This window comes from Coregonus clupeaformis, unplaced genomic scaffold (genome assembly GCF_020615455.1).
Source record: "Coregonus clupeaformis isolate EN_2021a unplaced genomic scaffold, ASM2061545v1 scaf0078, whole genome shotgun sequence".
In the NCBI taxonomy this organism is placed as follows: domain Eukaryota; kingdom Metazoa; phylum Chordata; class Actinopteri; order Salmoniformes; family Salmonidae; genus Coregonus; species Coregonus clupeaformis.
The window spans coordinates 665,001-688,168 of NW_025533533.1; the positions used below are offsets into that span (position 1 = coordinate 665,001).

General features: G+C 48.1%; 1 protein-coding gene across 2 annotated transcripts in view; it reads right to left on the minus strand.

The window, feature by feature from the left end:
- LOC121557030 (protein kinase C beta type) overlaps window positions 1–23,168 on the minus strand; it is a 102,086-nt gene that overhangs the window by 21,210 nt on the left and 57,708 nt on the right. For both annotated transcript variants that reach the window (XM_045213097.1, XM_045213098.1), the window contains exons 7-13: window positions 21,100–21,234; window positions 18,266–18,362; window positions 17,658–17,801; window positions 15,585–15,758; window positions 9,912–10,003; window positions 9,772–9,834; window positions 3,684–3,822 (exon numbers count right to left, since the gene is read on the minus strand). In XM_045213097.1, coding sequence (XP_045069032.1) covers window positions 3,684–3,822; window positions 9,772–9,834; window positions 9,912–10,003; window positions 15,585–15,758; window positions 17,658–17,801; window positions 18,266–18,362; window positions 21,100–21,234 — 844 coding nt within the window. The remainder of the gene's footprint in view (window positions 1–3,683; window positions 3,823–9,771; window positions 9,835–9,911; window positions 10,004–15,584; window positions 15,759–17,657; window positions 17,802–18,265; window positions 18,363–21,099; window positions 21,235–23,168) is intronic.

Genomic DNA, 23,168 nt, shown 5'->3' on the forward strand with positions numbered 1-23,168 from the left:
TGATCTGGAGGAGGAGAGGAGAGGGGGATGACATAGGAGAAGAGAGGAGAGGAGTACGCTATTATCTGGAGGAGGAGAGGAGAGGAGTACGCTATGATCTGGAGGAGGAGAAGAGAGGGGGATGAGATAGGAGAAGAGAGGAGAGGAGTACGCTATGATCTGGAGGAGGAGAGGAGAGGAGTACGCTATGATCTGGAGGAAGAGAGGAGAGGGGGATGAGATAGGAGAAGAGAGGAGAGGAGTACGCTATGATCTGGAGGAAGAGAGGAGAGGGGGATGAGATAGGAGAAGAGAGGAGAGGAGTACGCTATGATCTGGAGGAGGAGAGGAGAGGGGGATGAGATAGGAGAAGAGAGGAGAGGAGTACGCTATGATCTGGAGGAAGAGAGGAGGGGGGGATGAGATAGGAGAAGAGAGGAGAGGAGTACGCTATGATCTGGAGGAAGAGAGGAGAGAGGGATGAGATAGGAGAAGAGAGGAGAGGAGTACGCTATGATCTGGAGGAAGAGAGGAGAGGGGGGATGAGATAGGAGAAGAGAGGAGAGGAGTACGCTATGATCTGGAGGAGGAGAGGAGAGGGGGATGAGATAGGAGAAGAGAGGAGAGGAGTACGCTATGATCTGGAGGAAGAGAGGAGAGGGGGATGAGATAGGAGAAGAGAGGAGAGGAGTACGCTATGATCTGGAGGAGGAGAGGAGAGGGGGATGAGATAGGAGAAGAGAGGAGAGGAGTACGCTATGATCTGGAGGAAGAGAGGAGAGGGGGATGAGATAGGAGAAGAGAGGAGAGGAGTACGCTATGATCTGGAGGAAGAGAGGAGAGGGGGATGAGATAGGAGAAGAGAGGAGAGGAGTACGCTATGATCTGGAGGAAGAGAGGAGAGGGGGATGAGATAGGAGAAGAGAGGAGAGGAGTACGCTATGATCTGGAGGAAGAGAGGAGAGGGGGGATGAGATAGGAGAAGAGAGGAGAGGAGTACGCTATGATCTGGAGGAAGAGAGGAGAGGGGGGATGAGATAGGAGAAGAGAGGAGAGGAGTACGCTATGATCTGGAGGAAGAGAGGAGAGGGGGATGAGATAGGAGAAGAGAGGAGAGGAGTACGCTATGATCTGGAGGAAGAGAGGAGAGGGGGATGAGATAGGAGAAGAGAGGAGAGGAGTACGCTATGATCTGGAGGAAGAGAGGAGGGGGGGATGAGATAGGAGAAGAGAGGAGAGGAGTACGCTATGATCTGGAGGAAGAGAGGAGAGGGGGATGAGATAGGAGAAGAGAGGAGAGGAGTACGCTATGATCTGGAGGAAGAGAGGAGGGGGGATGAGATAGGAGAAGAGAGGAGAGGAGTACGCTATGATCTGGAGGAAGAGAGGAGGGGGGATGAGATAGGAGAAGAGAGGAGAGGAGTACGCTATGATCTGGAGGAAGAGAGGAGAGGGGGATGAGATAGGAGAAGAGAGGAGAGGAGTACGCTATGATCTGGAGGAAGAGAGGAGGGGGGGATGAGATAGGAGAAGAGAGGAGAGGAGTACGCTATGATCTGGAGGAAGAGAGGAGGGGGGATGAGATAGGAGAAGAGAGGAGAGGAGTACGCTATGATCTGGAGGAAGAGAGGAGAGGGGGATGAGATAGGAGAAGAGAGGAGAGGAGTACGCTATGATCTGGAGGAAGAGAGGAGAGGGGGGATGAGATAGGAGAAGAGAGGAGAGGAGTACGCTATGATCTGGAGGAAGAGAGGAGGGGGGATGAGATAGGAGAAGAGAGGAGAGGAGTACGCTATGTTCTGGAGGAAGAGAGAGAGGGGGGATGAGATAGGAGAAGAGAGGAGAGGAGTACGCTATGATCTGGAGGAAGAGAGGAGGGGGGATGAGATAGGAGAAGAGAGGAGAGGAGTACGCTATGATCTGGAGGAAGAGAGGAGGGGGGATGAGATAGGAGAAGAGAGGAGAGGAGTACGCTATGATCTGGAGGAAGAGAGGAGAGGGGGATGAGATAGGAGAAGAGAGGAGAGGAGTACGCTATGATCTGGAGGAAGAGAGGAGGGGGGATGAGATAGGAGAAGAGAGGAGAGGAGTACGCTATGATCTGGAGGAAGAGAGGAGGGGGGGATGAGATAGGAGAAGAGAGGAGAGGAGTACGCTATGATCTGGAGGAAGAGAGGAGAGGGGGGATGAGATAGGAGAAGAGAGGAGAGGAGTACGCTATGATCTGGAGGAAGAGAGGAGAGGGGGATGAGATAGGAGAAGAGAGGAGAGGAGTACGCTATGATCTGGAGGAAGAGAGGAGAGGGGGATGAGATAGGAGAAGAGAGGAGAGGAGTACGCTATGATCTGGAGGAGGAGAGGAGAGGGGGGATGAGATAGGAGAAGAGAGGAGAGGAGTACGCTATGATCTGGAGGAAGAGAGGAGAGGGGGGATGAGATAGGAAAAGAGAGGAGAGGAGTACGCTATGATCTGGAGGAAGAGAGGAGAGGGGGATGAGATAGGAGAAGAGAGGAGAGGAGTACGCTATGATCTGGAGGAGGAGAGGAGAGGGGGATGAGATAGGAGAAGAGAGGAGAGGAGTACGCTATGATCTGGAGGAGGAGAGGAGAGGGGGATGAGATAGGAGAAGAGAGGAGAGGAGTACGCTATGATCTGGAGGAGGAGAGGAGAGGGGGATGAGATAGGAGAAGAGAGGAGAGGAGTACGCTATTATCTGGAGGAGGAGAGGAGAGGAGTACGCTATGATCTGGAGGAGGAGAAGAGAGGGGGATGAGATAGGAGAAGAGAGGAGAGGAGTACGCTATGATCTGGAGGAGGAGAGGAGAGGAGTACGCTATGATCTGGAGGAAGAGAGGAGAGGGGGATGAGATAGGAGAAGAGAGGAGAGGAGTACGCTATGATCTGGAGGAAGAGAGGAGAGGGGGGATGAGATAGGAGAAGAGAGGAGAGGAGTACGCTATGATCTGGAGGAGGAGAGGAGAGGAGAAATGAGATAGGAGAAGAGAGGAGAGGAGTACGCTATGATCTGGAGGAGGAGAGGAGAGGGGGGATGAGATAGGAGAAGAGAGGAGAGGAGTACACTATGATCTGGAGGAGGAGAGGAGAGGGGGATGAGATAGGAGAAGAGAGGAGAGGAGTACGCTATGATCTGGAGGAGGAGAGGAGAGGGGGATGAGATAGGAGAAGAGAGGAGAGGAGTACGCTATGATCTGGAGGAGGAGAGGAGAGGGGGATGAGATAGGAGAAAAGAGGAGAGGAGTACGCTATGATCTGGAGGAGGAGAGGAGAATGAGATAGGAGAAGAGAGGAGAGGAGTACGCTATGATCTGGAGGAGGAGAGGAGTACGCTATGATCTGGAGGAGGAGAGGAGAGGAGAATGAGATAGGAGAAGAGAGGAGAGGAGTACGCTATGATCTGGAGGAGGAGAGGAGAGGGGGATGAGATAGGAGAAGAGAGGAGAGGAGTACACTATGATCTGGAGGAGGAGAGGAGAGGGGGATGAGATAGGAGAAGAGAGGAGAGGAGTACGCTATGATCTGGAGGAGGAGAGGAGAGGGGGATGAGATAGGAGAAGAGAGGAGAGGAGTACGCTATGATCTGGAGGAGGAGAGGAGAGGGGGATGAGATAGGAGAAGAGAGGAGAGGAGAGGAGAGGAGAGGAGGCTGAAGAACAGAGCAGAACAGAACAGAAGACTCCATTACCTCAGGAGCGATGTAGTCGGGGGTCCCACAGAAGGTCTTGGTGGTGACACCGTCTAACATGTTCTCTTTACACATCCCAAAGTCAGCTATCTTAATGTGGCCCTCTGCATCCAGCATCACGTTGTCCAGCTTCAGATCCCTAGGAGAGAGACACATACACACATTAAACACACACACACACACACACACATTAAACACACACACACACACACACACACACATTAAACACACACACACACACACATTAAACACACACACACACACACACACAGACACACACATTAAACAAACATACACACACAGACATATTAGACATAAACCATATATACTAAAGTATGTGGACACCCCTTCAAATTAGTGGATTCGGCTATTTCAGCCACACCCCGTTGCTGACGGGTGTATAAAATCGAGCACACAGCCATGCAATCTCCATAGACAAACATTGGCAGTAGAATGGCCCGTACTGAAGAGCTCAGTGTCTTTCAACGTGGCACCGTCATAGGATGCCACCTTTCAAACAGGTCAGTTCGTCAAATTCCTGCCCTGCTAGAGCTGCCCCGGTCAACAGGAAGTGCTGTCACTGTGAAGTGGAACCGTGGCAGGCCACACAAGCTCACAGAATGGGACCGTCGAGTGCTGAAGCGGTCACACAAGCTCACAGAACGGGACCGTTGAGTGCTGAAGCGGTCACACAAGCTCACAGAACGGGACCGTCGAGTGCTGAAGCGGTCACACAAGCTCACAGAACGGGACCGTCGAGTGCTGAAGCGCGTAGCGGTTGCAACACTCACTGCTGAGTTCCAAACTGCCTCTGGAAGCAACGTCAGCACAAGAACTGTTAGTCGGGAGCTTCATGAAATGGGTTTCCATGGCCGAGCAGCCGCACACAAGCCTAAGATCAACACGCGCAACGCCAAGCGTCGGCTGGAGTGGTGTAAAGCCCGCCACCATTGGACTCTGGAGCAGTGGAAAACGCGTTCTCTGGAGTGATGAATCACGCCTCACAATCTGGCAGTCCGGACGAACGAATCTGACCAGTTAGCACAAACACGCGTTAAGAACACACACAATGTACATACTACGACAACAGCTTCTGGACATCAGAAACATTATGTTAGATTGAGAAGTGCGTTCAAATACTTTTTTACCTTGGCCAAAATTACTAGATTGGCCACAGATTATTGATGTTTTATTTACGCACTGATAAAGATCAGCGTTCAGCGTGGAACAGACTCCCCACAATTTATTCTATTCTTTAGAGAATCAAGTAACTTTCTGTAGATAAACAGATCAAAAAATAGTAGTAGGAGTATTCAAATCAGGGAGTCAAATGAACGGCTCTTTCACACAATATATAACCTGTCCTGGAATCAGGGAGCCAAATGAACGGCTCTTTCACACAATATAACCTGTCCTGGAATCAGGGAGCCAAATGAACGGCTCTTTCACACAATATAACCTGTCCTGGAATCAGGGAGTCAAATGAACGGCTCTTTCACACAATATAACCTGTCCTGGAATCAGGGAGCCAAATGAACGGCTCTTTCAGTAAATATAACCTGTCCTGGAATCAGGGAGTCAAATGAACGGCTCTTTCACACAATATAACCTGTCCTGGAATCAGGGAGTCAAATGAACGGCTCTTTCACACAATATTACCTGTCCTGGAATCAGGGAGTCAAATGAACGGCTCTTTCACACAATATAACCTGTCCTAGAATCAGGGAGTCAAATGAACGGCTCTTTCACACAATATAACCTGTCCTGGAATCAGGGAGCCAAATGAACGGCTCTTTCAGAACATATAACCTGTCCTGGAATCAGGGAGCCAAATGAACGGCTCTTTCAGTAAATATAACCTGTTCCTAGAATCAGGGAGCCAAATGAACGAGCCGTTCACCGATGTGATTTGGTTCCCAATGTTCCATCAAAAAGAGACGTTCAAAAAGAGCTGTTGGTTCGTGAACGACTCATCACCAATCTATATAAAGCCTAATGAGCAACAATCTAAAACACTGAGAAATATTGACGTCATCAATTACAAACTACATGACCAGATAAACAAATACTAAACCCTCCCCTTGACTGAAATTGAAAACGCACGACCCTCCCCCATTTTCCTCCAGGTAACATGATGTCAATTCTGATCCATCTGGGAAAAATAACAGACCTACTGTAGGACCCATAACTTCACCTAACAACATAGACCTACTGTAGGACCCATAACTTCACCTAACAACATAGACCTACTGTAGGACCCATAACTTCACCTAACAACAACATAGACCTACTGTAGGACCCATAACTTCACCTAACAACAACATAGACCTACTGTAGGACCCATAACTTCACCTAACAATAACATAGACCTACTGTAGGACCCATAACTTCACCTAACAACAACATAGACCTACTGTAGGACCCATAACTTCACCTAACAATAACATAGACCTACTGTAGGACCCATAACTTCACCTAAAACAACATAGACCTACTGTAGGACCCATAACTTCACCTAACAACATAGACCTACTGTAGGACCCATAACTTCACCTAACAACATAGACCTACTGTAGGACCCATAACTTCACCTAACAACATAGACCTACTGTAGGACCCATAACTTCACCTAACAACAACATAGACCTACTGTAGGACCCATAACTTCACCTAACAACAACATAGACCTACTGTAGGACCCATAACTTCACCTAACAACAACATAGACCTACTGTAGGACCCATAACTTCACCTAACAACATAGACCTACTGTAGGACCCATAACTTCACCTAACAACAACATAGACCTACTGTAGGACCCATAACTTCACCTAACAACAACATAGACCTACTGTAGGACCCATAACTTCACCTAACAACATAGACCTACTGTAGGACCCATAACTTCACCTAACAACATAGACCTACTGTAGGACCCATAACTTCACCTAACAATAACATAGACCTACTGTAGGACCCATAACCTCACCTAACAACAACATAGTCCTACTGTAGGACCCATAACTTCACCTAACAACATAGACCTACTGTAGGGCCCATAACTTCACCTAACAATAACATAGACCTACTGTAGGACCCATAACTTCACCTAACAATAACATAGACCTACTGTAGGACCCATAACTTCACCTAACAACATAGACCTACTGTAGGACCCATAACTTCAGCTAACAACAACATAGACCTACTGTAAAGCAGGAAGTAGCAGTGACTCGCTCAATACGGGAGTGGTCAGATGATGCAGACGCTAACCGGGTCCACCAATAAGAGCATCGATGACGTCGTCCCCACAGTGACCGTCCGTACATGTCCCAACCAGAAGCCCTGGATTACAGGCAACATCTGCACTGAGCTAAAGGCTAGAGCTGCCGCTTTCAAGGAGCGGGACATTAATCCTGACACTTATAAGAAGTCCCGCTTCGACCTCAAACAGGCAAAGAATCAATACAGGACTAAGATCGAATCCTACTAGGCCGGCTCTGACGCTCGACGGATCTGTCAACTATTACGGATTACAAAGGGAAACCCAGCCTAGAGTCTAGTGAGTGTGTGGGTAGAGTCCAGTGCAGGGTTCTTCAATTCCGGTCCTGGAGGGCCGAAACACTTCTGTTTTTTATTTCTACCTGGTAGTTAATTGCACTCACCTGGTGTCCCAGGTCTGAATTAGCCCCTGATTAGAAGGAGAGGATGAAAAACAGAGGTGTTTCGGCCCTCCAGGACCGGAATTGAAGAACCCTGGTCTAATGAGTGTGTGGGTAGAGTCTAGTGAGTGTGTGGGTAGAGTCCAGTGAGTGTGTGGGTAGAGTCCAGTGAGTGTGTGGGTAGGGTCCAGTGAGTGTGTGGGTAGAGTCCAGTGAGTGTGTGGGTAGAGTCCAGTGAGTGTGTGGGTAGAGTCCAGTGAGTGTGTGGGTAGAGTCCAGTGAGTGTGCGGGTAGAGTCTAGTGAGTGTGTGGGTAGAGTCTAGTGAGTGTGTGGGTAGAGTCCAGTGAGTGTGTGGGTAGAGTCTAGTGAGTGTGTGGGTAGAGTCCAGTGAGTGTGTGGGTAGAGTCTAGTGAGTGTGTGGGTAGAGTCCAGTGAGTGTGTGGGTAGAGTCCAGTGAGTGTGTGGGTAGAGTCCAGTGAGTGTGTGGGTAGAGTCCAGTGAGTGTGTGGGTAGAGTCCAGTGAGTGTGTGGGTAGAGTCCAGTGAGTGTGTGGGTAGAGTCCAGTGAGTGTGTGGGTAGAGTCTAGTGAGTGTGTGGGTAGAGTCCAGTGAGTGTGTGGGTAGAGTCCAGTGAGTGTGTGGGTAGAGTCCAGTGAGTGTGTGGGTAGGGTCCAGTGAGTGTGTGGGTAGAGTCCAGTGAGTGTGTGGGTAGGGTCCAGTGAGTGTGTGGGTAGAGTCTAATGAGTGTGTGGGTAGAGTCCAGTGAGTGTGTGGGTAGAGTCCAGTGAGTGTGTGGGTAGAGTCCAGTGAGTGTGTGGGTAGGGTCCAGTGAGTGTGTGGGTAGAGTCTAATGAGTGTGTGGGTAGAGTCCAGTGAGTGTGTGGGTAGAGTCCAGTGAGTGTGTGGGTAGAGTCCAGTGAGTGTGTGGGTAGAGTCCAGTGAGTGTGTGGGTAGAGTCCAGTGAGTGTGTGGGTAGAGTCTAGTGAGTGTGTGGGTAGAGTCCAGTGAGTGTGTGGGTAGAGTCTAGTGAGTGTGTGGGTAGAGTCCAGTGAGTGTGTGGGTAGAGTCTAGTGAGTGTGTGGGTAGAGTCCAGTGAGTGTGTGGGTAGAGTCCAGTGAGTGTGTGGGTAGAGTCCAGTGAGTGTGTGGGTAGAGTCCAGTGAGTGTGTGGGTAGAGTCCAGTGAGTGTGTGGGTAGAGTCCAGTGAGTGTGTGGGTAGAGTCCAGTGAGTGTGTGGGTAGAGTCCAGTGAGTGTGTGGGTAGAGTCTAGTGAGTGTGTGGGTAGAGTCCAGTGAGTGTGTGGGTAGAGTCCAGTGAGTGTGTGGGTAGAGTCCAGTGAGTTAGTGGGTAGAGTCCAGTGAGTGTGTGGGTAGAGTCCAGTGAGTGTGTGGGTAGAGTCCAGTGAGTTAGTGGGTAGAGTCCAGTGAGTGTGTGGGTAGAGTCTAGTGAGTGTGTGGGTAGAGTCCAGTGAGTGTGTGGGTAGAGTCCAGTGAGTTAGTGGGTAGGGTCCAGTGAGTGTGTGGGTAGAGTCCAGTGAGTGTGTGGGTAGAGTCCAGTGAGTGTGTGGGTAGAGTCCAGTGAGTGTGTGGGTAGAGTCCAGTGAGTGTGTGGGTAGAGTCCAGTGAGTGTGTGGGTAGAGTCCAGTGAGTGTGTGGGTAGAGTCCAGTGAGTGTGTGGGTAGAGTCCAGTGAGTGTGTGGGTAGAGTCCAGTGAGTGTGTGGGTAGAGTCCAGTGAGTGTGTGGGTAGAGTCCAGTGAGTGTGTGGGTAGAGTCCAGTGAGTGTGTGGGTAGAGTCCAGTGAGTGTGCATAGAGCCGGTGCAAGAGTGTCAATGCAAATAGTCCGGGTAGCCATTTAATTAACTGTTCAGCAGTCTTATGGCTTGGGGGTAGAAGCTGTTCAGGAGCCTTTTAGTCCCAGACTTGGCGCAGAGATAACAGTCTATGACTAGGGTGGCTGGAGTCTGACAATTTTTGGGGCCTTCCTCTGACACCGCCTGGTATAGAGGTCCTGGATGGCAGGAAGCTTGGCCCCAGTGATGTACTGGGCCGTACGCACTACCCTCTGTAGTGCCTTGCGGTGGGATGCCAAGCAGTTGCCATACCAGGCGGTGATGCAGCCAGTCAAGATGCTCTCAATGGTGCAGCTGTATAACTTTTTGAGGATCTGAGGGCCCATGCCAAATCGTTTCAGCCTCCTGAGGGAGAAGAGGTGTTGTCGTGCCAGCTTCACGACTGTGTTGGTGTGTTTTGGACCATGATAGATCCTTAGGGATGTGGACGCTAAGGCTCTCAACCCGCTCCACTACAACGGATTGATGCTCGGCCCTCTACGACCAGCTCCTTTGTCTTGCTGACAAACATTCACAAGGCCGCGGGGCCAGACGGAATACCACACATAACAAACATGAACTAACACACTGACTCACCGGTAAACGATGCCTTTGGAATGGAGGAAGAGGAGGCCGAGGGAAATCTCTGCAGCATAGAACCTACACACCACACACACACACTGAGTTAGACCAGGCATAGGAGTGTGTGTGTGTGTGTGTGTGTTGTGTGTACTCACACAGCGTGGGGTTCCTTGAACTTGCCGACCTGCTGGATCTGATACATGAGGTCTCCTCCGTTGATATACTCCATCACAAAATATAACCTGTCCTGGAGAGAGAGAGAGAGAGAGAGAGAGGGTGAGAGTGAGAGATATATATACATATACTCCATCACACAATACAAGCTGTCCTGGAGAGAGACAGAGAGAAGGGGTAAAGAGAGAGTGGGGAGGGAGATCTATTCCATCCATCCATCCATCCATCCATCCATCCATCTACTGCATCAAAAACAACACCCCCTTAACTAGACCTGGAGAGCTGGAGGTAGAGAGAGACATGTCTGCACTCTGGACTGTGGTGAGACAACATCAACAGGAGAAAGAGCAGGAGCAGGAGAAGAACAGAGCACTAGAGGAGAGGATCAGAGTGCTGGAGGAGAAGGTGAGAACGATGACGGGTGACAGAGAACAACCCATTAGAGAGCCGGCCACCCCCGCAGAGAAGCCAGCAGAACAGTCTACCCAAGACCATAGCTGGTCACGTGTAGCTCAGTTGGCAGAGCATGGCGCTTGCAACACCAGGGTTGTGGGTTTGATTCCCAAGGGGGACCAGTATGATTTTATGGGGGATAAGTATGAAAATGTATGCACTCTACCGTAAGTATCTCTGGATAAGAGCGTCTGCTAAATGACTCACTAACTGTAAGTCTCTCTGGATAAGAGCGTCTGCTAAATGACTCACTAACTGTAAGTCTCTCTGGATAAGAGCGTCTGCTAAATGACTCACTACTGTTAGTGGCTCTGGATAAGAGCGTCCGCTAAATGACTCACTAACTGTAAGTCTCTCTGGATAAGAGCGTCTGCTAAATGACTCACTACTGTAAGTCTCTCTGGATAAGAGCGTCTGCTAAATGACTCTACTGTAAGTCTCTCTGGATAAGAGCGTTCTGCTAAATGACTCACTACTGTAAGTCTCTCTGGATAAGAGCGTCTGCTAAATGACTCTACTGTAAGTCTCTCTGGATAAGAGCGTTCTGCTAAATGACTCACTACTGTAAGTCTCTCTGGATAAGAGCGTCTGCTAAATGACTCACTACTGTAAGTCTCTCTGGATAAGAGCGTTCTGCTAAATGACTCACTACTGTAAGTCTCTCTGGATAAGAGCGTCTGCTAAATGACTCACTACTGTAAGTCTCTCTGGATAAGAGTGTCTCCTAAATGACTCACTACTGTAGTCTCTCTGGATAAGAGTGTCTCCTAAATGACTCACTACTGTAAGTCTCTCTGGATAAGAGCGTCTGCTAAATGACTAACATGTAAATGTAAACCATAGCCTCGACATCACAGCAGGACAGCCCACCTCAGACCCTAACCATAGCCTCGACATCACAGCAGGACAGCCTACCTCAGACCCTGACTATAGCCTCGACGTCACAGCAGGACAGCCCACCTCAGACCATAGCCTCGACGTCACAGCAGGACAGTCCACCCCAGACCCTGACCATAGCCTCGACATCACAGCAGAACAGCCCACCCCAGACCCTGACCATAGCCTCGACATCACAGCAGGACAGTCCACCCCAGACCCTGACCATAGCCTCGACATCATAGCAGGACAGTCCACCCCAGACCCTGACCATAGCCTCGACGTCACAGCAGGACAGCCCACCTCAGACCATAGCCTCGACATCACAGCAGGACAGTCCACCCCAGACCCTAACCATAGCCTCGACATCACAGCAGGACAGTCCACCTCAGACCATAGCCTCGACATCACAGCAGGACAGCCCACCCCAGACCCTAACCATAGCCTCGACGTCACAGCAGGACAGCCCACCTCAGACCATAGCCTCAACATCACAGCAGAACAGTCCACCCCAGACCCTGACCATAGCCTCGACGTCACAGCAGGACAGTCCACCCCAGACCCTGACCATAGCCTCGACATCACAGCAGAACAGTCCACCCCAGACCCTGACCATAGCCTCGACATCACAGCAGGACAGCCCACCTCAGACCATAGCCTCGACATCACAGCAGGACAGTCCACCCCAGACCCTGACCATAGCCTCGACATCACAGCAGGACAGTCCACCCCAGACCCTAACCATAGCCTCGACATCACAGCAGGACAGATAAATGAAGAACCCCAAGCCCAGGGGACCCCACCCCCTCCTAGCACCCCCACTGTCAGCCACCCTGATAGCCCTCCTGACGACCCCCCCCACACCCACTGAGGACACACACAAGCAACAGATTGTACTCCTTATGGACTCAAACGGGAAATACATACAAGAAAATAATGTTTCCCAAACACACAGTGTCTAAACTCTGGTGTCCAAACACCCAGCGCGCCCTAGACCTTCTGTCTGAGGACCGACTAGGATCACCCAGCCACATAATAATACACACAGGCACAAACGACCTGAGAGCACAGCAGGAAAGGGTGGCCACATCACTCAAGGGAGTGATAGAAAAAGCTTATTCTACTTTCCCCAACGCACAAGTGGTTATCTCCACCCTGCTACCACGAAAATACTTTTCACCCTGCTACCATACAGCGGGTAAACGCAAGTATTTCCTGTGACTGTGCCTCAAAACAAAATGTTTACCTGGCCCACCACTCCAGCTTTAGGACCAGGTCCACCTCTACACGGCAGCAGTGCCCACCTTCACCAGGACCCTAAAGGACATCGCCTTCGACCGCAGCACCTCACACAGGAGCAACAGATCAACAGCTTCTCCATCCTGGACGGGGAAATCAATCATTTCCAGACCCAGGGACATGTACTAGTCTGTGGCAACCTAAATGCCAGAACTGGACAAGAACCTGACACCCTCCGCACACAGGGAGACAAACACCTACCTGGAGGTGACAGCATTCCCTCCCCCATATGCCCCCCTAGACACAACAACGACAACATAACCAACAAAAACGGGTCACAACTCCTGCAGCTCTGTCGCACGCTGGGTATGTACATAGTCAATGGTAGGCTTCGAGGGGACTCCTATGGTTGGTACACCTATAGCTAATCTCTTGGCAGAAGTACTGTAGACTATTTTATCACCGACCTCAACCCAGTCTCTCTCAGAGCATTCACAGTCAGCCCACTGACATCCCTATAAGATCACAGCAAAATCGCAATCTACTTGAACGGAGCAATAATCAACCATGACAACTGCATTCTATTAAGAAAATGCAATAGATGGAAGGAGGGTAGTGTAGAAACCTACCAAACAACTATTGGCCAACAATAAATCCCTCTTAGAAAACTTCCTGGACAAAATGTTTTCCTGCAATAGTGAAGGTGTAAACATAGCAGTAGGGAGCCTGAACAATATCTGTGACCTATCAGCTAACATATCACATTAAAATTCTGGCAGAAAACCTAAGACAACTTACAACAATGAGAAATGGTTTGATGAAGAACGTAAAAATCCTAAGAAAGAAATTGAGAAACCTATCTAACCAAAAACACAGAGAACCAGAAAACCTTAGCTTACTCCTTCACTATGGTGAAACACTAAAACAATACAGAAATACACTACGGAAAAAGAAGGAACAGCACGTCAGAAAACAGCTCATTGTGATTGAAGAATGCATAGAATCAAATCACTTCTGGGAAAATTGAAACGTACTAAATAAACAACAACACAAAGAGTGTATGGCTAAACCACTCTTTTCGGCCATATAACAAAAAACCAAGAGCAAAAACATTTTACATTTTTAGTCATTTTAGCAGACACTCTTATCCAGAGCGACTTACAGGAGCAATTAGGGTTAAGTGCCTTGCTCAAGGGCACATCGACAGATTTTTCACCTAGTCGGCTCGGGGATTAGAACCAGCGACCTTTCGGTTACTGGCACAACGCTCTTACCCACTAAGCTAACATATCCATTATCATTTACTAAACTTAGAATCAGCTATTAAAGACTACCAGAACCCACTGGATTCTCCAATTACATTGGATGAGCTACAGGACAAAATACAAACCCTCCAACCCAAAAAGGCTTGTGGTGTTATGGTATCCTAAATGAAATGATAAAACATACAGACCACAAATTCAAATAGGTTATTCTTAACCTCTTCAACATTACCATCAGCTCTGACAACTTCCCTAATATTTGGAACCAAGACCTCATCACCCCTAATCCACAAAAGTGGAGACAGATTTGACCCCATGAATTACCGTGGAACACGCGTCAGCAGCAATCTCAGAAAAATTCTCTGCGCTATCATGTAGCTTAGTGGTTAAGAGCGTTGTGCCAGTAACTGAAAGGTCGCTGGTTCTAATCCCCGAGCCGACTAGGTGAAAAGTGTGTCGATGTGCCCTTGAGCAAGGCACTTAACCCTAATTGCTCCTGTAAGTCGCTCTGAATAAGAGAGTCTACTAAATGACTAAAATGTAATGTAAATATCATCAACGGCAGACTCCAACATTTCCTCAGTGAAAATAACGTCCCGAACGAATATCAAATTGGCTTCTTACCAAAATACCGTACGACAGACCACGTAGACACTCTGCACACCCTAATTCACAAACAAACAAAACAAAAGCAAAGTCTTCTCATGCTTTGTTGATTTCAAAAAAAGCTTTTTGACTCAATTTGTCATAAGGGTCTGCTATACAAATTGATGGAAAGTGGTGTTGGGGGGAAAACATACGACATTATAAAATCAATGTACACAATCAACAAGTGTGTGGTTAAAATTAGCAAAAAACACACCTATTTCTTTCCTCACTAAGGGGTGAGACAGGGATGCAGCTTGAGCCCCACCCTCTTCAACACATAATACAGGTAATGAGTGGAGAACAGGAGGGCTTCTTAAAGAAAAACTAACAGGTCTGTGAGAGCCGGAATTCTTACTGGTTGGTAGGTGATCAAATATTTATGTCATGCAATAAAATGCAAAAATTAATTACTTAAAAATCATACAATGTGATTTTCTGGATTTTTGTTTTAGATTCCGTCTCTCACAGTTGAAGTGTACCTATGATAAAAATTACAGACCTCTACATGCTTTGTAAGTAGGAAAACCTGCAAAATCAGCAGTGTATCAAATACTTATTCTCCCCACTGTGTGTATATATATATATATATATATATATATATATATATATGTATATGTGTTGAAGAGGGTGGGGCTCAAGCTGCATCCCTGTCTCACCCCACCCTTAGTTTTAGAGATGTTCAGGACCAGTTTATTAGTGGCCACACGTTCCAAAACAGACTGCAACTCTTTGTTAAGGGTTTCAGTGACTTCATTAGCTGTGGTTGCTGATGCGTATATGGTTGAATCATCAGCATTTTTTTATTTATTTCACCTTTATTTAACCAGGTAAGCCAGTTGAGAACAAGTTCCCTCCAGGCCTGAGCACAAAGACTTTCCTCTAGGCTCAGATTAAAGATATGACCGATAGGAGTGGCTATAGAGTCAGCTACCATCCTCAGTAGCTTATTCCATTTGCTTTGGCAATGTAAAACATATGTTTCCCAATAAGAATTGAAAGAAAGAGAAACAGAGAAAGTATTCCCAGAATTCCACCTCAGAAAACACTGATAAAAGCACCTGCTCTGGAGAATGGTGTGTGCCTCTCTGTGTGTGTGTGTGTGTGTGTGTGTGCCTCGTGTGTGTGTGTGTGTGTGTGTGTGTGTGTGTGTGTGTGTGTGTGTGTGTGTGTGTTTACCATGGTCTGGAAGCAGGAGTGGAGCTGCGTGAGGAAGGGAGGTTTCCCTGACAGGGCCAGGACTCTCTTCTCAACCATGGTACACTCCACATCATCATCCTGAATCACAACATCCTTCTTCAGGATCTTTATGGCATACAGCTCATCTGCTCCTTTACGCTCTGCTAACATCACCTAGAGATGAGAGGGAATATTTAACAGTCACTCCAGGATTTTTGCAATTCTGTGATTGAACTCTTACAGCATAAAACAGTTGAAGGGATGCTAACAGATACCCATAGACTTCCAGTCACTCCGCTAACGCTAGTTAGCATTGGCTCGCGAAACTACCTCTAACTTCCTTCATACTGGACACAGAGACATAAAAATGGTATCCACAAGTTCATCTGACTCGTGGATACCATCATTGCCAAAATCCCTGAGTATCCCTTTAAATCAAGCAACACTTCAACAAATGTTTCACCCCGTCAGGACATTTGTGACAAATTGGACAAAAATCTTTGCAAATTGCCATGTGAAATGGTAGAGAGAGAAAGAGAGAGAAAGAGTCAACTTCTTCAGATGGCTCCACCACCCACACACAGTCTCTCCACCCCCACACACAGTCTCTCCACCCCCCCCACACACAGTCTCTCCACCCCCACACACAGTCTCTCCACCCCCCCCACACAGTCTCTCCACCCCCACACACAGTCTCTCCACCCCCCCCCACACACAGTCTCTCCACCCCCACACACAGTCTCTCCACCCCCCACAGTCTCTCCACCCCCACACACAGTCTCTCCACCCCCCCCACACAGTCTCTCCACCCCCACACACACCCTGTCCACCCCCCACAAACAGTTTATCCACCCCCCACACACAGTCTCTCCACCCCCACAAACAGTCTCTCCACCCCCCACACACAGTCTCTCCACCCCCCACAAACAGTCTCTCCACCCCCCACACACAGTCTCTCCACCCCCACAAACAGTCTCTCCACCCCCCACACACAGTCTCTCCACCCCCACAGTCTCTCCACCCCCCACAAACAGTCTCTCCACCCCCAACACACAGTCTCTCCACCCCCCACAAACAGTCTCTCCACCCCCCCACACACAGTCTCTCCACCCCCCCACACACACCCTGTCCACCCCCCACAAACAGTCTCTCCACCCCCCCACAAACAGTCTCTCCACCCCCACACACAGTCTCTCCACCCCCCCCCACAGTCTCTCCACCCCCCACAAACAGTCTCTCCACCCCCACACACAGTCTCTCCACCCCCACAAACAGTCTCTCCACCCCCACACACAGTCTGTCCACCCCCCACAAACAGTCTCTCCACCCCCCCACACACAGTCTCTCCACCCCCCACACAGTCTCTCCACCCCCCACACACAGTCTCTCCACCCCCACACACAGTCTCTCCACCCCCCACAGTCTCTCCACCCCCCCACACACAGTCTCTCCACCCCCCACACACAGTCTCTCCACCCCCCACACACAGTCTCTCCACCCCCCACACACAGTCTCTCCACCCCCACACACAGTCTCTCCACCCCCCCACACACAGTCTCTCCATCCCCCCCACACACAGTCTCTCCACCCCCACACAGTCTCTCCACCCCCCCACACAGTCTCTCCACCCCCACACAGTCTCCACCCCCACACAGTCTCTCCACCCCCCACACAGTCTCTCCATCCCCACACACACAGTCTCTCCACCCCCACACAGTCTCTCCACCCCCACACAGTCTCCACCCCACACAGTCTCTCCACCCCCACACAGTCTCTCCATCCCCACACACACAGTCTCTCCACCCCCACACAGTCTCTCCACCCCCACACAGTCTCTCCACCCCCACACACAGTCTCTCCACCCCCCACACAGTCTCTCCCCCCCCCACAAACAGTCTCTCCACCCCCCCACACACAGTCTCTCCACCCCCCCACAAACAGTCTCTCCACCCCCCCCACACAGTCTCTCCACCCCCCACACAGTCTCTCCACCCCCCACACAGTCTCCACCCCCACACAGTCTCTCCACCCCCACACAGTCTCCACCCCCACACAGTCTCTCCGTCCCCCTACCTTCCCGAAGCTGCCCTTGCCCAACACCATGATGAAGTTGAAGTCTGTCAGTTTGACGCGGTCCTGGTTACCGTTGCTATCGTACTTAGAGACGGAGTTAGAGGAAGACCCATCTGTGTTCTTCCCAGGACCAATCTTAGCCCTCTGACAGGGGGGGGGGAGAGAGGGAGAGAGAAGTTATGATCAGCGTTGCAGTTTGTTTTGTGAACATTTGAGTTTGACAACTGCCCCCTAAACTAACTCCATGGTCTCCACTCCAGAAGAACTGAAGTCAGGACTGAAGAGTGCTGCACACTTGTCATATACAGTGGGGGGGAAAAAAGTATTTAGTCAGCCCACCAATTGTGCAAGTTCTCCCACTTAAAAAGATGAGAAAGGCCTGTAATTTTCATCATAGGTACACGTCAACTATGACAGACACAATGAGAATTTTTTTTCCAGAAAATCACATTGTAGGACTTTTAATGAATTTATTTGCAAATGATGGTGGAAAATAAATGTATATATGCCATGTAGGATTTAATACTAGCAACCCTCCCTCCGGTTGACACCTCACTTCCCTCCAGAATGTTTCCTTCAGACCCAGGAAGTGGTCTTTGGTTTCTCACCTCAAACTTTTGTCGTAGTTCCTCGTTGCCGTCTTCTCCGTCTGGTTGGACGGGAACATTAAAGTACTCTCCCTCCTCCTGGGACAGCAACTTAAACCTATAGAATATATAGATTAACACTACAGATTAACACTACAGATTGACACTACAGATTGACACTACAGATTGACACTACAGATTGACACTACAGATTGACACTACAGATTGACACTACAGATTAACACTACAGATTGACACTACAGATTGACGCTACAGATTGACGCTACAGATTAACACTACAGATTGACACTACAGATTAACACTACAGATTAACACTACAGATTAACACTACAGATTAACACCAGGGGCTCTATGTTAAACTCACTGGTAGGGATATTTAAGACCAACCAAACGCTGGTTTTAGCGGTAACCCAGTTGGTTATGGCATGAATATTGACAGCGGAAACGCAGCCTATCCAGCCATGACGCACCCTGCTCATATACGCACGGAACAAGAGCAGCCTAATGTGCTTTTGGTGCCTGTATACTACGTATTTAGAAACATAAACTAATGTTTTTTTCCCATTTCGTTGTATTTTATTAAAAACCAAGCATCTCCTCCTCTCAATGAATGCTTTTTTTTTTTGTCTGCAACAATGCAATCGCGAAGTAGTCAAGACTGCCGATAAAGTGTTTGGCTCCTGAGACCGGCTTAGAAATAAATCTTAAAATCAGCGAAGCTTTATTAAAATAGAAAGTTTGAAAGGATTTAAACAGTGAGCTGCCGTTCCCTTTTTATCTGTGTATTATAGGCAGGCCCACTTTATTTTAGCCGTGCAGGTCCCGTTTTGGACGTCCGTAACCCCCCCCCTCCATGACGTAGGCTACGTGTCCACGCATCATGAAACGAGAGATGAGAACCTCGGTGAATACCGGTGAACCTCGTATCTAGAAGTTATCTGTAACCTGTAACAATGGCTTGTTTTCCGTTTCATATATGTTCAAAACCCAAGCCCCTCCCTCAGGCCTACTATAATGAAGGCTGGTTCAACAACAAGCCCCTCCCTCAGGTCTACTATAATGAAGGCTGGTTCAACAACAAGCCCCTCCCTCAGGTCTACTATAATGAAGGCTGGTTCAACAACAAGCCCCTCCCTCAGGTCTACTATAATGAAGGCTGGTTCAACAACAAGCCCCTCCCTCAGGTCTACTATAATGAAGGCTGGTTCAACAACAAGCCCTTCCCTCAGGTCTACTATAATGAAGGCTGGTTCAACAACAAGCCCTTCCCTCAGGTCTACTATAATGAAGGCTGGTTCAACAACAAGCCCCTCCCTCAGGTCTACTATAATGAAGGCTGGTTCAACAACAAGCCCTCCCTCAGGTCTACTATAATGAAGGCTGGTTCAACAACAAGCCCCTCCCTCAGGTCTACTATAATGAAGGCTGGTTCAACAACAAGCCCCTCCCTCAGGTCTACTATAATGAAGGCTGGTTCAACAACAAGCCCCTCCCTCAGGTCTACTATAATGAAGGCTGGTTCAACAACAAGCCCCTCCCTCAGGTCTACTATAATGAAGGCTGGTTCAACAACAAGCCCTCCCTCAGGTCTACTATAATGAAGGCTGGTTCAACAACAAGCCCCTCCCTCAGGTCTACTATAATGAAGGCTGGTTCAACAACAAGCCCCTCCCTCAGGTCTACTATAATGAAGGCTGGTTCAACAACAAGCCCCTCCCTCAGGTCTACTATAATGAAGGCTGGTTCAACAACAAGCCCTCCCTCAGGTCTACTATAATGAAGGATGGATCAACAACAACCCCTCCCTCAGGTCTACTATAATGAAGGCTGGATCAACAACAAGCCCTCCCTCAGGTCTACTATAATGAAGGCTGGTTCAATATTATTTGCCCACAGGGAGAAATGATGGTGCCTGTAAATGGGACATTGTCTATTTAAAACAAGTTGTTTAGTTTTGTTTAGAATTTGATTATAATTAAATCGTTCTCTTCTCAGGCCTTATCAATAATGAATGTAATCTTGCTTATTGACAACGTTTGGCATGTCCATGCTCAGCCATAATGTAATTTACAGTAGGCCTAGTCCCTATGTCAGTGTGAATGCTATTGAAGCCATGGAATTACTTAGAACAATGTGGACAGAAATTGGGTTCAAGTTAACCTATTTAGCGAAGATAGGTCTACATTTTGTTATTTCGTTTCTGTAAGCCATTTAACAAACTATAAGGGACTAACATTGGAATTGAAGTTGATTCCAAGGCAATACATAAAAGACTGTAAAATACACAGCTTGAAGCAAACACATTTTTCGCCATGGAGCACGTTCTGATTGGTCAGTAAAGGGCCAAACCTCGACACACCCACAACGTGTTTATTAATCAAAACCCAGCCCTTTAACCGCCAACGCCAGCAAGTGTGCCGATAATTATAATAGTGAAAACAGCAACATTATTTCTGACACGCCCGTGAATCCATGGGGCCACCTGAGCTTAGGTTTACCATTGTGTTAGGCTGGTTAAAATAGAGCCCTATAGATCAACACAGGTATGAGTTCCTCTGGGAAACTGCCCCTGGCATACTGGACCAAAGGAGAGAGAGCCCATAAAGTCCACCCTTCTCCTCATCTCACCATCATCCACTCCCTCCCTCCCTCCATCATCCCCTCCCTCCACTCCCTCCCTCCCTCCATCATCCACTCCCTCCCTCCATCCTCCACTCCCTCCCTCCCTCCATCATCCACTCCCTCCCTCCCTCCATCATCCACTCCCTCCTCCACCTCCCTCCCTCCCTCCCTCCCTCCCTCCATCATCCACTCCCTCCCTCCATCCATCTCACCATCCGTCCACTCCTTGTTTCTGGAGTTCTGAGATGCCGAAGGACAGCGCTCCCATGAAGTCGTTCCTGCTGGTCAGATCCCAGTCCCAGATCTCCACCGACAGACGCCGGTCCTTATCAGAGTCCTTCAGAGGACTATAGGGAGAGAGAGAGAGAATCACACCTCACAAGATGCAACCGTTTCATACTTTATCTTGATGTCTTTATCTTGATGTTATCTTGGCAGAGTGTAAAGTATCATTCACAGATATTCTAAATGTTAAAGGTCTATCCTAAGGCTTCTGCACACCAACTAACTATTGGTGATCAACTGAGAGCACACACCAGACAGATTAGAGATCTTATCAGACTATTGGTGATCAACTGAGACTACACACCAGACAGATTAGAGATCTTATCAGACTATTGGTGATCAACTGAGACTACACACCAGACAGATTAGAGATCTTATCAGACTATTGGTGATCAACTGAGACCACACACCAGACAGATTAGAGATCTTATCAGACTATTGGTGATCAACTGAGACCACACACCAGACAGATTAGAGATCTTATCAGACTATTGGTGATCAACTGAGACTACACACCAGACAGATTAGAGATCTTATCAGACTATTGGTGATCAACTGAGACTACACACCAGACAGATTAGAGATTTTATCAGACTATTGGTGATCAACTGAGACCACACACCAGACAGATTAGAGATCTTATCAGACTATTGGTGATCAACTGAGACCACACACCAGACAGATTAGAGATCTTATCAGACTATTGGTGATCAACTGAGACCGCACACCAGACAGATTAGAGATCTTATCAGACTATTGGTGATCAACTGAGACTACACACCAGACAGATTAGAGATCTTATCAGACTATTGGTGATCAACTGAGACTACACACCAGACAGATTAGAGATCTTATCAGACTATTGGTGATCAACTGAGACCGCACACCAGACAGATTAGAGATCTTATCAGACTATTGGTGATCAACTGAGACCACACACCAGACAGATTAGAGATCTTATCAGACTATTGGTGATCAACTGAGACTACACACCAGACAGATTAGAGATCTTATCAGACTATTGGTGATCAACTGAGACTACACACCAGACAGATTAGAGATCTTATCAGACTATTGGTGATCAACTGAGACTACACACCAGACAGATTAGAGATCTTATCAGACTATTGGTGATCAACTGAGACTACACACCAGACAGATTAGAGATCTTATCAGACTATTGATGATCAACTGAGACTACACACCAGACAGATTAGAGATCTTATCAGACTATTGGTGATCAACTGAGACCACACACCAGACAGATTAGAGATCTTATCAGACTATTGGTGATCAACTGAGACCACACACCAGACAGATTAGAGATCTTATCAGACTATTGGTGATCAACTGAGACCACACACCAGACAGATTAGAGATCTTATCAGACTATTGGTGATCAACTGAGACTACACACCAGACAGATTAGAGATCTTATCAGACTATTGGTGATCAACTGAGACTACACACCAGACAGATTAGAGATCTTATCAGACTATTGGTGATCAACTGAGACTACACACCAGACAGATTAGAGATCTTATCAGACTATTGATGATCAACTGAGACCACACACCAGACAGATTAGAGATCTTATTAGACTATTGGTGATCAACTGAGACTACACACCAGACATTTTAGAGATCTTAGACTATTGGTGATCAACTGAGACTACACACCAGACAGATTAGAGATCTTATCAGACTATTGGTGATCAACTGAGACTACACACCAGACAGATTAGAGATCTTATCAGACTATTGGTGATCAACTGAGACTACACACCAGACAGATTAGAGATTTTATCAGACTATTGGTGATCAACTGAGACTACACACCAGACAGATTAGAGATCTTATCAGACTATTGATGATCAACTGAGACCACACACCAGACAGATTAGAGATCTTATTAGACTATTGGTGATCAACTGAGACTACACACCAGACATTTTAGAGATCTTAGACTATTGGTGATCAACTGAGACTACACACCA